The sequence below is a fragment of the Zalophus californianus genome, chromosome 14 (genome assembly GCF_009762305.2).
Source record: "Zalophus californianus isolate mZalCal1 chromosome 14, mZalCal1.pri.v2, whole genome shotgun sequence".
Taxonomy (NCBI): Eukaryota; Metazoa; Chordata; class Mammalia; order Carnivora; family Otariidae; genus Zalophus; species Zalophus californianus.
This window is the reverse complement of record NC_045608.1, coordinates 19706275-19721924: the sequence shown is the minus strand read 5'-3', so window position 1 is coordinate 19721924 and position 15650 is coordinate 19706275. Positions and strand designations below refer to the sequence as shown.

General features: G+C 47.0%; 1 protein-coding gene across 3 annotated transcripts in view; it reads right to left on the bottom strand.

Moving 5' to 3' along the window:
- The window catches only part of MYO18B (myosin XVIIIB), a 264358-nt gene that overhangs the window by 29481 nt on the left and 219227 nt on the right, over positions 1–15650 (bottom strand). For all 3 annotated transcript variants that reach the window (XM_035724040.1, XM_035724041.1, XM_027577179.2), the window contains exons 41-42: positions 4960–5001; positions 3474–3611 (exon numbers count right to left, since the gene is read on the bottom strand). In XM_035724040.1, the coding sequence (XP_035579933.1) occupies positions 3474–3611; positions 4960–5001 (180 nt within the window). The remainder of the gene's footprint in view (positions 1–3473; positions 3612–4959; positions 5002–15650) is intronic.

Here is a 15650-nt window from a genome sequence, read left to right as displayed (position 1 = left end):
CTGCCACATCACTGTCCTTGGTACAGGCACCACTGCTCTGAGCTGTGCTGGGCCAAGCCTGAGGACTTGGAAGGGGAAAAGGAAGGTAGGGGGGCTAGGCTCTGGACAGGGTGCCTGGGGATGCCGAGGACAGACTCTGCTTGAGGCACAGCTGTAGGAGCAGGGTAAGGCGATGGTGCAGGATAGCGTTTTACCCACTGCAGAACTTCTTTCAAACTTGGAGTCCATCCTCTCAAACCTTGCTGCTGCTTTATCGACTAAGTGTATGGAACGTTCTGAGTGCTTTGTCGCCATGTCAACAGTCTTCACAGCATCCTCACCAGGAGTAGATTCCATCTCCAGACACCACCTTCGCTGCTCATCCACGAGAAGCAACGCCTCATCGGTTCAAGTTTTATCGCAAGTTTCTAGCGATTCAGTCCCGTCTTCAGGCTCCACGTCTAATTCTAGTTCTCTTGCTGTTCCCACCCCATCTGCAGCTACTTCTTCCACTGAAGTCTTGCACCCCTCCAAGTCCTCCACGAAGGTTGGGTCAACCTCTTCCACACTCTGTTAACATTGCTATTTTGACCTATCCCATGAATCAGGAATGTTCTTAGTGTTATCTAGAATGGTGAACCCCTTCCAGAAGGTTTCCAATTTACTTTGCCCAGACCCATCAGAGGACGCACTATCGACGGCAGCTCTAGCCTTTCAAATGTATTTCTTAAATAGTAAGACCTGAAAGTTGACATGACTCCTTGGTCCACGAGCTGCAGGAATGGATGCCGTGTTAGCAGGCATGAAAACATTAATCTCGAACATCTCCATGCCATCCAAGCTCCTGGATGACCAGGTGCACTGCCAATGAGCAGTGATATTCTGAAAGGCATCTCTTTTTTATCTGAGCAGCAGGTCTCAACAGTGGGCCTAAGATCTTCAGTAAACTGTGATGTAAACAGATGTGCTGTCACCCAGGCTTTGTTATCCCATTTATAGAGCACGGACAGAGTAGATTTAGCATTATGCTTCAGGGCCCTAGGATTTTCAGAATGGTAAGTGGCTTCCACTCAGAGACACCAGCTGCATTAGCCCCTCACAAGAGAGTCAGGCTGTCCTTTGAAGCTTTGAAGCCAGGCATTGACTTTTCCTCTGTAGCTATGAAAGTCCTCCAATAGTAGGTTCTTACATCGACCCTGAAAATCATTGTTTGATGTAGCCACCTTCATGGATGAGCTTAGCTGGATCTTCTGGAGAACTTGCTGCAGCTTCTACACGAGCACCTGCTGCTTCACCTTGCACTTCTGTGTTATGGAGATGGCTTCTTTCCTTAAACCTCGTGAACCAACTTCGGCTAGTTTCAGACGTTCCTTCTGCAGCCTCCTCACCTCACCATTCAGCCTTCACAGAATGGAAGGGAGTTAGGGCCTTGCTCTGGGTTCGGCTCTGGCTTCAGGGAGTGTTGTGCCAGGTTTGACCTTCCATCCGGACCATGCATATTTTCTCCAGATCAGCAAGAAGGCTGTTTTCTTCATTCGTGTGTTCCCTGGAGTAGCACTTGTCATTTCCTTCAAGATCTCTTGCTTTGTGTCCACCATGTGGCTAAGTGTTCGGCACAAGAGGCCCAGGTTTTAGTCTCTCTGAGCTTTCGATGTGCCTTCCTCACTACGCTGAATCATTTCTAGCTTTCGATTTAAAATGAGTGGTAGTGACTTTTCCTTTTCCTTAGACACTTGGAGGCCACTGGAGGGTTATTAATGGGCCTAATTTCAATATTGTTATGCCTCAGGGAATAGAGAGGCACGAGGAGAGGGAGAGAGACGGAGGAATGGCTGGTCAGTGGAGCATTCATTACACACACAACATTTGTGGATTAAGTTCACTGTCTTATATGGACATGTTATCCGTGGTGCCCCAGAATAATGACAATAGTACCATCAAAGATCATTGATGACAGATCACCATAACAAATATAATAGTAAGGAGAAAGTTTGAAATATTGCAAGAATTACCAAGATATGACACAGAAAGACAGAGCAAATGCTGTTGGATAAATGACACTGATTGACTTGCTTGACAAACCCCAATTTGTAAGAAACGCACTCTGTCCGTGCACTACCGTGAACATAATACAGCGAGGTATGCCTGTCAAATTGTTAATTACGAAACTCAGATTTTCTGTTAATGAGCATTCCCATCCTGCTATGGCCACCGCCAGTGTTGTTTTTGCCGCCTTCTACACTGGCTGATGGGGAAAAACAGGGGGTATGTATTTATCAGGAGAGAAAAAGTCCTCATCCTTTGGGGTTCACAGAGGAGGTGACTCTTTCTCCATACAGGCCTTTGTTTTTAATTAAGAGCAGTAATCAGATAATCTTGCTTTAATTAACTCCCCAATGCATCCCCACTCTTGGAGTCTCTCTTTGATATTTTCAACGTCAAATTTTTCAGCCTAAGATTATCTGCAGGCATGTGTCAGACATTTGCCATTTGCTGAATATGCCCAAAAGGTTAGCGTGAACTTCCACCTCCTTCTTTTTGTAGAGACGTTCCCCCCCACCTTCAGAGCAAACACATTTCATGTCAGGAAGGGGAGTTTGCCCCTTGAGTCTGGGACTCTTTTTTATCACACTGGTTCTTCTGTTATCACAAAAGCAGTGTGTATTTCATCTCAATTACACATCTGCTTAATCCATAATTTCTGATTTATGGCCATTACTCCTAATTACAAGAGGGCCGCCCTTGAAACGGAAAACCAAACGAGCTGAGAGAAACAAAGCTGGCTGAAAAACAAGAGTGAAGATGGATTTAAGTCCTAAACTAAGAGCAGATCCCAAGGCCCAGTTGTCAGAGGAACCTATTGTTGGCAGTCCTACAGATTTGCAAGAGTTTCATCTCAGGCTGTAACTGAATCCATCTCCCTCTGTGGTGGGGAAAATATAAAACCTTGACATTCAGAACAAAGCTAAAACCCCTGAGGGAGAAATCATCCAGCCTAACTGTCTTGATACTGATTCACCATTAAAAAACCCCCCAAATACAGAAACGCTTAAGTGAGTATGTTTACAAAAGAAACATTTAAATCCAGAACAATCTATAAGTGGGAGATAAGTAGGACTTGCTTTAGATAGAAGGCAACTATAATAAATCCATAGTTATTTTAAAAATGTTCACCACATGCTATTTAAAAATCATCTAGAGAACCATGCTTTAGGGAGGGCTGCATTAGATCCTCATCATTTCAACTGTTCAGAGCAGTAAAGAGAATTATATTTCCTGTTGCACAGATGAGGAAATGAAGGCTCAGAGAAGACAACCGACCTGCCTAAAGTCGTTCAGCTAAGAAGTGGCAGGGTCATAGCTCACACTGTCCAAGGCCATGGCTGACCGACCTTGCCTTAGCTGGAGAAAATGGAAGATATGAACAACAACCTTCAAAGTATGAGATTCTTCGAGCTACCGGCATTCCAGAGGCAGCAGGGACATACTCTTACCTGGAGCTGAGGATGTGGCTGCTGCTGGCTGACTGTGGAGAGGGGATCCTCATGGTATCTGTGGCCAGGGACAGAGTACAGCTCACCCAGGACTGCAGACTGCCCTCTGGCTGGGAGCTGAGGAGGGAGACGTTATCTCTAGAACCAGAAGACAGGATGCTGTCAGCACGATGACAACCACAGTAACGGCAATAACTAGATACTCACCCCTAAGCATAAGCCAGGCTTGTGCTAAGTGCTATACATGCATAACCTCAATCAGTGCTCACAACAGCATCCCTGAGAGACGGGAGCCAGTGCTGTCCCCATTATATAGATGAGAGTAATGGAATTTGAGGAGGCCAACTTGGTTCTTGCCAAGGTCACCCACTTAGTCATGAAGTTGGGAGGCAAACCCAGGTCTCTCTGATTCCAACGCCCATGCTACTAACCGCTGCCCTTCTCTGGGGAGGTAAATACTCTGATACAGATGTTGAAGCAACTCTGATTTGAGAGTAAAATTTGGCACTGAATTTTATACCAAATGATATGTCCATGGAATATGTCAACTGTGAAGGTCTTAACTCTTTGCCTGCCTTAACCAGAATGTCTTTGCAAACAGAGACTACTTTTCTGTCCCCTAATTCTGAAATTAGGCCTTGTGTGGGCCTGTCATTGATGTGGGTGCTCAATGATTATTTTATTTTCTGGTTTATATACTCACTCAACTATATCTATTAATATCGACATCTATATCAGTATTGATATCTGTATTGATATTTATCCATATTTGTGTCTGTCTATAAATTCATTTGCTTGTTTATAGAATACTTTATGCCGGGAACCATGGGAATGAGCTATAAACATGGACCCAACATTGATCCTGTCTTAGCAGAGTACGCATCTATAGAAATAACCACAAAATAAAGGAGAAAATTATCAATGCCATAGAAAGGGGCAGAGAGTAGGAGAATAAGGAAGGAGCATTGCTTTGCTTCTTGGAGACATAAGGGAAGGCATTAAGTAATGATAGTTGAGCCACAATGTGTTTGAAGTTTAGGGCTTGACAATGCAGGGCCTGGAGAAAGGAATTTGACCTGGAAGGAACAGCATACACATAAGTATGGAGGTTGGAAGGGGACAGGGCACAGATGATATGGAAAGTAGGAGTCCCAGGTAGAGAGGGAGGTAAGAGTCAGATACGTGTGGGGCTCAAATGTCAGTCTAAAAAGTCTGCTCTGAGGCAATAGGGAGCCACTGAAGGTATTTGAAGGGGATGGTGGCCTGCTAAGTCATGGGCTTCTCTCTGTCTAAAAGAAGTTGCACTGTTCAATAACATGTCCCCGGTGCCATGTGTTATGACCATGGGGTCCCAGCTATCATGGGCATTGCTAGTAATTCTCCAAGTGGGTGTGGACATTCCCCCTGCAGACTGGACACAGAGAACCAAGGGCTCGTTCTTAACTTCAATGTCAACTGCTCAGTGTTCTCCTCGGGGTTAACTTACGCCTCTTTTCTGCCACTGCTGCAGTCCACTGCTGTCTGGACACTAGAAGGAGACACAAGAAAGAGCCTGTCATCCTTGTGCTACCAGGGGAAGAACGTGGTCTTTGGTGTCAGACCAACTTGGGTTTGAGTTCCACTTCCTTTGCTGCTGTGTGAGCTCAGGCAAGTCCCTTGCCTTCTCCGACCCTCCCATGCTCCTTTGTAAAATGTGGTTACAAATGGGGCTGAGTAGTGGAGCAGATGCTTCCTGTGAAGCGAGATAACCCCTATCAAGATCTCGGCATGGTTCCTGACAAATAAATAGTGTTGCTTAAAAGGCAACAACCATTATCACTGCTCTTGCTTTAGGACAACCCGTACTGCTATTATTAACAGCATCATTACTGTCAATGAGCAATGCATTTGCTTTATGTTCTTTGTGAGTGCTAGCGAATCAGACAAGAGGGCAAGAGGCCAGCTTACAGGGCATTCTGGGAAAACTCCGAGACTAATTACAGGAGTAGCTATTCTGGAGGGAGCATCCCTTCATTCAACAAGTACGCTTTCCGTGCGATCTCATCTAACCATCCCACCTAGGTCCATTTAGTGAATAAGGAAACTGGCACCCTTGTTCAAGGTCACACAGCGTTGAGTCCCAGATCTGTAAGAGCTATTAACCTCATGCTCGTAACCAGAAGGCGGTTGCCCAGTGTGTGGGTGTAGACAGCCAAACCATGACCTCAGATACGTGAGACCCTATTTGAACCCTGGGTTCACAGGCCAGGGCCTCCCAGCTTTATTCTTTGTGTGGAATCTGGGGAATTCCTTCCTTAGAAAACCCGGTCGCTTCTCCGAGGGATGTACCTCTGGCTCCTTGGTCCCTACACTCAAGGGCCGGTCAGTCTGGGGGCTTCTATTCACACCTGTCTGTCCTTACCAGGACCGCAAGAGCCCCTCATGAACCAAGAACATGTCTTCATCCCTTTGGCCCCAGGGCTCAGGCCAGACCAGAAATTCTCTCAGACAATGCTTTATGAATTCAATGAACTTCAGCTATCGACCAAATCCAACCTACAGATGTTTCTTTTGTAAATAAAGTTTTATTAAAACACAGCCACACTGACTCATTTCCATTTTGCCCATGACGGTTTTTGCTCTACAGTAGCAGAGTAGTGGCGAGAAAGATCATAGGGCCCCCAAAGCCTAACATACTTACTATCTAGGCTTTTAAAGAAGAGTTTGCTGTGACTTCTCTAGTGTCACAAAAGCAGCTTTTGTGAATGACCCTAGGAGAGGAAGAAGAGCAACCCCCAGAGATGTCAAGGCCCTAATCCTCAACCCCAAGATACTTAGGTCCCTGTGGCTGGCTCTGATGATGGAAGTATTGCAAGCCAAGGTGTGTTAGTATCCTCCACCAATGGGAAAAGGGAAGGAAATGCATTCTCCCCCTAGAGGCTCCAGAAGGAACACAGCCCTTCTGACACCTTAATTAGGCCAGGGAGATCCTCCTTGGGCTTCTAATCGACAGAACTGTAAGATAATAAAATCTGTGTTGGTTTAAGACACTAAGTTTGTAACCATTTGATTTGGTGCCAATAAAAAAAAAAAACCCCACAATAGGACAAAAGTGTCTTTGGTGAGTGACCCTGAATCTTCTCAGGGATCTATATACAAAGTGTTGATGCAGCTTTTAACCAACTACTTAAAAACACCACTTTGTGAACTGAAGTGGTCCACATGAGCAGATCAAACTCTAATCCTGCTAGAGACCTGAGTCTTTCTATGGCTCTACTGGACAAGGGTTGTGGATAGAATAAGAGACAGAGAGAAAGGGCAACCAAATCCTAGAGAGCTCACTGGGTGGCCCTGCCCCTGCCCCCCTTCACTGCCTGGGATCTCAGTTTCCCCATCTGTGAACTAAAGGAGTTTGGGCCAGTGAGCTGAGGCCTGGTCCAGCTTAGATACTTGATGATTATATACACTGGAAAGGGTGCACTTGTGGTTAAAGCAGGAGTCCTGGGGCTTATTTCTGAGAATCTTTTATGAAGACTATAGAACTTCCACTTCTGCTTCTCCGAATGAACAAGCACTGACTCAAATTTTAGCCCAACACCTGAGAATTCACAGTATCATCTAGATCTCAGGCCTGGACAAACTCCCTTGAACTCCTGGTACACAAGACCCAGGCTAAGGACACTGGTTCCAGTGAAGCCAGAGAAGCTAAGGATGTGGTAGACAAGGCAACCTCAGAAGCAGAGGGGTTTCAGGGAATAAGGTTAAATCTTCTAGAATGTTCATTGAAAGAAAAAAAAAAAAAAACCCGAAGACAGCTGTGGCCCAAGCCATTGAGTTATAATGGTGTATGATAATAGAGAGGCTTAGTTATACTCAGAACGATTTTCCTCATGGCCACAGGCTGGGAAGATAGGCAAAGCCCGGCTGCAGCAGGGGTGGGATTTGGGGCATGTTGTGTGTGGGGGTGCTTCAGGCCCACTCCCCACCCCAGGATTCCAGGACTCTGGATTAGAAGAGGCTGTGCTCACAGGTCCTAGAGGGTGTCCAGGCAACCTAACATCTTCATAATCCTAAGGCAACTTGCCTTGAGCTCTGCAGGAAACAAGTTCTCTCTGACATACTTCATTTGACTGAACAACAATCTTTAATGGAACCCAGCCCAGGAAAGTCTTTACAGGAGAAGATCACTGATCAAAACACGTGCTGGTGTTCATTCGTGACCACTAGTTACCCTTGCCGATTCCATGCGTGCGAGCCCCATGGCTGAAGTGAGCATTTAAATCTGTCCCCTTCTGAAAGAACTCTCCTCTCCCCCCAGACTAAAGAGGCATTTACTTGGAGACGTCTTCTCTCCATTCCTTCTCCACTTCATGCTGTCCACCCTGCTGTGTGCCCCGAAGGCTGATCTAGACAGGCCACATCCATGGGCTCCCTGCCCCGTAGCTTCCCCTTGGGTGTGGCCAGTAGGGAACTCGGATGGCCACTGGAGGGGAGGAAGGAAGAGAGGAAGCTGGAGTATTTATTCTCTTAGAATTCTCCCTACTGCTTCTCCTGGCATTGGCTCCAGCCCTCAACCAAAAGCTAGAGCTTCTCCTGCCCGGCAGCCCTCCCTATATGCTCCCAGGCATGACTACGAGCCCCTGGGTGCTGTACCATCCGGGGTGCTTCCCTACACAGGGCCCATATCTTTGCAAACAGTCCCTTAATTAGACCCCCTCCTTTGGGAAGAGCCTCAGGCTCCTGCCAGACTCTATTACAATAGCTAATCTCAGTGCTGGTTTCTGCCTTAACAGAAAACACTGGGTTTTCCGAGCCAATATATATATATGTTTTTTTATGAGAAATAAGCAGGCAGCAGGCGTGACCCATCACTGCTGTATCAACGACGATTATACCCTTTATCACCATGTGGGGAAAAAAATGGTGAAGAATCTAAAGAAACAATCTTGTAAGAGCGTAAGATTATCAGCAATCCTTATAAGTACCTTCCAAGCCCATGACCCCGAAAGAGAACCCACGAGAAATAAAAAGATACCAGTATGGATGCTTCCTGAAAATAATCCTGTATTTTTATAGGCATTTTAATCTGTGCACCGGTTGCTTTCACCTGTGAACCCATGTCACTGAATTTTCACAGAACTGCTGAGGTTAAAGTCAAGGTCTGCTAGGCGTTTTGCTTGTCAACTTCTGATCAATTACCATCCAGGCTAAGGGGGGTGTCTGGTCTGCGCCCCATACTACCCGCCATCTTAGAAGGTCTCAACAAAACAGAGTATGTTTAAAATAAAGAGGTTGGGTTGAGGAGAGCTTCTGGAAACTTTACGGTCTGAGAAATTGCACAAGGCACTTAACAGCTTCACCCTGCAATGGTCTACACCTTGGAGGTAGGGGGAGGGGAAAGGCTTTCAGGCAGAAGCAGGAGCTTTTTTCTGTGTGGTCCTGGGACTCACTGAACCAGATGGGTAGAAATCCCCACCAGAGTGACTTTTTAAAGTCACAGATTACTGGTCCTGGTAGATACCGAGTTTGTGAACCATGGTCTATGGAGCCCCTGTGTTCTGGGAGACCTCACAGGGGCTTCCAAGGGGTCAGGAAGAGAGCCGGAGTAGGGAGGCTTAACCCTGAACCTTCATCTCTGCACTCCATCCTAAGCTAAACTTTTCTATAGGAGTTTGTGCTGATGCAAAAAAAAAAAGGGGGGGGATTCCACTTAAAAGGGAATTCGAAATCCACTGACCCTTTTACCCTATGAGGAAACAGTCTCTGGGCTGCAAGCTCCATGTTTGCCAATTTCTTACTGTTACCTCCTCTCTGAACATGGAAGGTGAAAGGGCACCTGGGTGGCTCAGTCGGTTAAGCATCTGCCTTCAGCTCAGGTCATGATCCTGGAGTCTCGGGATCGAGTCCCACATCGGGCTCCCTGCTCAGTGGGGAGCCTCTTTCTCCCTCTGCCCCTCACCCACTCATGCTCTCTCTCTCTCTCTCTCTCTCAAATAAATAAATAAAATATTTAAAAACAAAACATGGAAGGTGAATATTGATGGTGATGATGGTGGTGGCGATGATGAGGATTTTAATGTGTTGGCTGGGCCAGCAGAAGCCCAGGAAGGACAGACGACCTGGTCCAGATCTATTGGATGGTGCAACCAGGACAGATTCCTGTCTCCTGACCTATCAGTGGTTCTTTCTCTCACTTTTGGTGCATGTGGCTTTGAAAGAATTTGTGCCAGGCATTGGTGGACAGGGGTTTGCTGATAGGCAAGGTAATTAATTAGATGTTTTCTGTTGTATTCTTTTAGCGCGAGTCTTTGTCAGACAATTCCAATCTAAATGCACACATTGCCTGGGAAGTAACAAGAATGCACTGGCCCCCTTCACAGTGACGGACACATGTGCTCCAGCATGACAGGCCAGTTACTTGGCGGAGAATGAAGACCTTGACAAGAGAAAGGGGGAAGAAGGGGTCCATGGGACATGACAGCAGAGCCCGCTCATTGGAAGTGTGGGAGGTGGGGTCGGCCTGGAGACCATCATGGCCCCATCACTTGCTGGGTGAGCCCAAGCCAGCTCCTCGACTTCTCTGACTCTAGTGTCCTTGTCCATAAAATGGGTACCAACCTCAAAAGTTGTGAGAACAACGTCTGCAAAACAAGTAGGTTTTGTAGCCTGGCACCAAGTCAGTCCTCAGCAGGGAGTACCTCTCATCCCAATCACCATCATTTCCCACAAGGCAGGAGTGGATAAAATAGGCTGGAGCCCTGACTCCCCATGAACCCCATTAGCTGGGTATCCAGGCCTCTCCAGCTGGAAAGACCCTTGGAAAGCCAGATGGCTTCTGGGAAGTCATTTAAACATGGTGGCTCAGTTGGTTAAGCGACTGCCTTCGGCTCAGGTCATGATCCTGGAGTCCCAGGATCGAGTCCCGCATCGGGCTCCCTGCTCAGCAGGGAGTCTGCTTCTCCTTCTGAACCTCCCCCCTCATTTGCTCTCTCTCTCTCTCTCTCCTTCTCGCTCTCTCAAATAAATAAAATCTTTAAAAAAAAAAATAAATAAATAAACATGTGCTATCCTGCACCAGGGCCCCATTTTGTCATTGGGAATGGGGCATCAACCTTCTAGAATAATGGAGAGATGCTTTAAGCTGTTCCCCCCAGGCCTGGGGCATGCTTATTACTCAAGGGGGTGGGCAGGGAGTTCAGAGGGTGCAAATTAGAAGGTAGGGAGTTTTAGGAAAAGGAATGTGAGCAGTTCCAAAGCCTGCCTTCCTATGTAGCAGGAAGCTTTACAGTCTGGCCAGAGCCTGGGCCTACTGCTAAATAAATCAACTCAGAATGACGTGACACCTGCCACATGTGGTGAGGCTCACATCTTCCTACTTATCCTACTGCAGCCTAATTTTTGCCCCGTTAACAGGAGGTATGTTGAGAAACATACAACTTACACACAACACAGTGACAGAAGACACGTTTCTAGAGCCTTCGTCTCTGACTGGGCCAGCTGGAATTGATACACTCTCCGCTGACCTAGGAGTCAGAGGTTGTCCACTGACCTCTCCACACATTCCCCCCTCCCCGCACCCCAAACCCCCAGAAAGGTGACAAGCAGAGCAGCTGCAGACCCTGGGCCAGGAATAGACGGGACTGTCAGCTGATCCATCCCTCCCTCCATGAGTAATGAGCGTGCTCCGGGCCCCGGGGCACCAGCTTAAAGCATTTCCCCATTAATCCGCGAAGGTTGACACCGCGATCTAAGGCACAACACAGAGCCCGAGTGCAGGATGGCACGTGTTTAAATGCCGCCGCCCAGGCCACCTGGATTTCTGAGCACGTAACCACGTTTCCAGCCTGGAAGGCCTGTTACGCTCAGATCTAATTCCCAACATGGGGAAATGCGACTTTTCATAATTTGAACAAGTCTCTTAAAGAACCTTACCTCCAGCAGAAGCACCACACACACACACACACACTCTCTCTCCCCCCAGGGTGGGTGTGAATCCTAATTGAGAGCTCAGTTTGGAGAGGTACCTCGCTGAATCCCTCGGGCTCCCATCCAAACCGCGGACGTACCCCAGGTGATGAGACAATTAAGCAGGAAGTACAGAGCCGTCAAGACGGGGAAGAGAACAGGGTGGTACCGGGGGTAGGACCTGGGGCTCTGCTCCAGACGGCGCCTCCGCGGCCTAGCAAGGCATGCATTTCCTTTTATTGCTGATAATCAGTTTAATCGCAGCGTGACCAGAGAACAAGATTTGTGCAATATTAATTCTTCGAAATGTGTCGAGACTTCTTTGTGGGCAATTCTCCCCCCTGGTCTCCCCGCTATTCCTGTGCTACGGGTGAAATCTCGGCTCTGCATCTCTTTCAAACCCAAGTTACAGGGCAGAGAGTCAGGACCGAGTCCTGCTGGGACAGAAGATCATGAAAATGCAGACAGGAAGCTGGGGTTCAGAGGGGATTCCCGGGGACCCAGGTTATGGAGCTCAGAAAAGGTGGATGGGTATGCACAGAGCAGAAAGAGAGAAAGTACCTCCTACCGGAGGCGAGGGTGAGGGAGGGTCCCTTTAAGGCTCTAGAGGAGCCCCTATAAGCTGAGACTGGAGTGATACCTCTAACCCTCTGTGACCTCACCACTGGGACCTTACTCTCCGGATGAGAATGCGCTCCCTGCTCCTGTCACACCTTCTGTCCAGCCTCTATCCACACCTCCAAGCACAGGTCCTCTACCTCTTTCCTATTTTGTTATTTTGATAACTTTCATTAATTTCATTGATAACTTTCACGTATCAGAAAAGCAATCCGAACACCCCTAAAACAAAGAATACAATTAAAAGTAGGCAGAAGACATGAACAGACATTTCTCCAGAGAAGACATACAAATGGCCAACAGACACATGAAGAGATGCTCAACATCACTCATCATCAGGAAATGCAAATCAAGACCACAGTGAGCTATCATCTCACACCCGTCACAATGGCTAAAATCAAAAGCACAAGAAACAAGTGTTGGCAAGAATGTGGAGAAAAAGGAATCCTTGTGCACTGTTGGTGCAGCCACTGTGGAAAACAGTATGGAGGGTCCTCAAAAAATTAAAACTAGACTACCCTATGATCCAGTCATCTCACTACTGAGTATTTACCCAAAGAATATGAAAACATCAATTCAAAGGGATACATGCACCCTATGTTTATGGCAGCCTTATCTACAATAGCCAAATTTTGGAAGTAACCCAAGTGTCCATCAGTAGACAATGGATAAAGAAGATGTAGTCCACACACACACACACACACACACACACACACACACACACACAGAGGAATATTACTCAGCTGTCAAAAAGAATGAAAGCTTGCCATTTGCAATGATGTGGATGGAGCTAGAGAGTATTATGCTAAGTGAAAGAAGTGAGCCAGAGAAAGACAAATACCATATGATCTCATTCGTATGTGAAATTGAAAAAACAAAATAAATGAGCAAAGGGAAAAAAGAAGAGAGAGAGGCAAACCAAGAAACAGACTCTTACCTCTAAAGAATAAATGGCTACCAGAGGGGAGGTGGGCAGGGTGATGGGTGAAATGGGGATTAAGAGCACACTTATCATGATGAGCACTGAATAATGTATAGAATCGTTCAATCACGGCATTGTATACTGGAAACTAATATAACACTGTATATTGACAATACTGGAATTAAAATAAAAACTTGAAAAAAAAAAGCTGGGCACATGGATGGCTCAGTCGGTTAAATGTCTGACTCTTGGTTTTGGCTCAGGTCATGATCTCAGGGTCATGGGATTGAGCCCTGCATCAGGCTCCATGCTGAGTGTGGAGCCTGCTTAAGTTTCTCTCTCTCCCTCTGCCCCTCTCCCTCCCAGCTTGGACTCTCTCTTTAAAAAAAAAAAAAAAAAGGAAAAGAAAAGAAAAGCAATCTCTGGCTATGCAAGTAAAAATGGTTCCAAAGTTTTGCTCGTTGGTAAAAAAAAAAAAATACTAGTATACATAACCATTAATTCTCACTATAATTAATGCAAAAGCGTTAATGTCTTTAATAATGGAAGATCCAGCCCCAGGATCAAGTGGGTAATATTGAAAATAGGGTTTATATTTACAGACGTGAGTTCTGTCAGGACTCTAATAAGACTGCAGGGAAGGCGGCACACAGAACATCCTAAATGTAATCATGAGCCAGGAAGCAGGTGCAACACCAGTATTTGCCACTTCACCAAAATTTGGCGGCTGTGCAAATTAGCAGGGCATGGTGGCGGTACTTAGAATTGTGCATGGAAGCTGTTTTTGCACAAATTGAGATTTCTTAGATGAAGCCCTTTGTTTAAAGGCAAGGACATGCAGAGCCCACTGGGTCTCCATCTGACTGATGCTGAGCATGAACATCTTCACGAGAAAGTCTGAGGTTACACGGCTCTGAGCAGCTTATAACCAGCCCAGAACCACATCAAGGAAAGGATGTGTTTACATTATAAAATCAGGGGTCTAAAGTCCATAACTTAGGGGCACCTGGGTGGCTCAGTCAGTTAAGTGACTGACTCTGGCTTCAGCTCGGGTTGTGATCTCGGGGTCATGAGATCGAGCCCCACATTGGGCTCAACCCTTAGTGGAGTCTGCTTAGGACTCTCTCTCTCCCTCTCCCCCTGCCCCTTCACCCTGCTCACTTTCTCTCTCTAAAATAAATAATCTTAAAAAAATTTAAAAAATAAAATTCATAACTTATATGAGCAAAATCTTCTAAAGAGGACCCTAGTATAGCTAGGGCTGTGTGTGTATGTTCACTGCAGAAATTTTAGAATATATAGAGCTTATAGAATATATAAGCTAGAAGAAAACAAGAATTTAGGTCAGCAGTAATGCCTTCCATAGGTCTTAGAATGTTGGTGTGTTTCCTTCCAGGCTTTTTTTTCCTTGACCAGGCACGGTCAGCTCCACCCGTTCTTCCCACTGGCTAACCCACAGCTAACTTGCAACACTATTTCCCTCATCGCTCATCTCCCGCCCACGCCTCTTGCATGTCAGCAGCTGGCCCCTCCTTCACCTTATTAAGCGGGTGTGACAGGCCAAGGTCTAGGGTAGGAAACTCAGCAGCCCTGGGTTCTCCCCCGGTGCACAATGCTAATTTGCTGTGTGACCTTGAACCTCTCTCAGGGTCCTCGTGGAAGTGGAGAGGGCTGCACTCATGGTCTGATATTGGATTGTTCTGGCTGCAACATGAATCATCCCTCACAGAGACAAAGACCAAGAGGGAGGGGTGACCGATGAAGCCCACCAACGTGTGTGTAGGGACAGAGCCACATCTGAAGGTTAGGTTAAGGCACCCCGTTTCTTACCAAAGCAGTGCGAAGAAAATGCCTCTCCCTGCAGCCTGGGCTTCATGGCAGAGGCTGGGATGGGGACAGAGAAGCTGCAGCCAGACAGACAGCTGTGGTTCCCAGAGAAGTAACATGCCAAGGTTACAAAGGCAGCTCTGGGGAACAGGACGCTATGGGCCACCTGCAGGGGCTGAACAGCCCGAGCCCATGTGCCCACCCATGACACCTCAAACTCCCTCCAGACGAGCAGCCCACCCACGGCCTGTGGCAGCTCGAGACTTGAGTGGAGATGGTAGGAAGCAACCTGTCTTCTGAGAAAGGAGAGAAGCCCTGACATTGAATTTGAGTGGTCTGGCCCATCACCAGCTGTCTAATCTTGTATCTCTGAATCAACTCTTGCTTCTGTGAAGAGATGCCCGTTATGTGCACAAACACAGCTTACACCCTGACAGCCCATGTGCATTCCCAGCACTGTTCTAAGTGGTGTCCATCTGGTACCTCATTTGACTCTTACTGACAACCCTACGAGGTAGGCAGTGGGTTGAGCACACGAAAGGTCAATCTGCACATCCAAAGTCAAAACAGAGCAATTTGATGTGGTTGGTCCAAAGTACTATTGTCCACTTTGTATGTGAGGGAATTGGGCCCAGATTGGACATGCAACTTGCCCACCATCACAATTGGCAGCCCACTTTGCAAGCACTCCCCCGATCGCCTCCCCAAAGGCTTGGAGAGCTAGGCTAGGTGTTTTTTAGTGGCAACAAGGAGATGCTGACACCAGAAGGGGAGCAAACATCCTGTCCCTCCTCATGCAGGCCAGCCAGTTATCCGTGCTACCACTAAACGCATCCGGGTCTCCCCGCAGATGTGCACCCCAGACT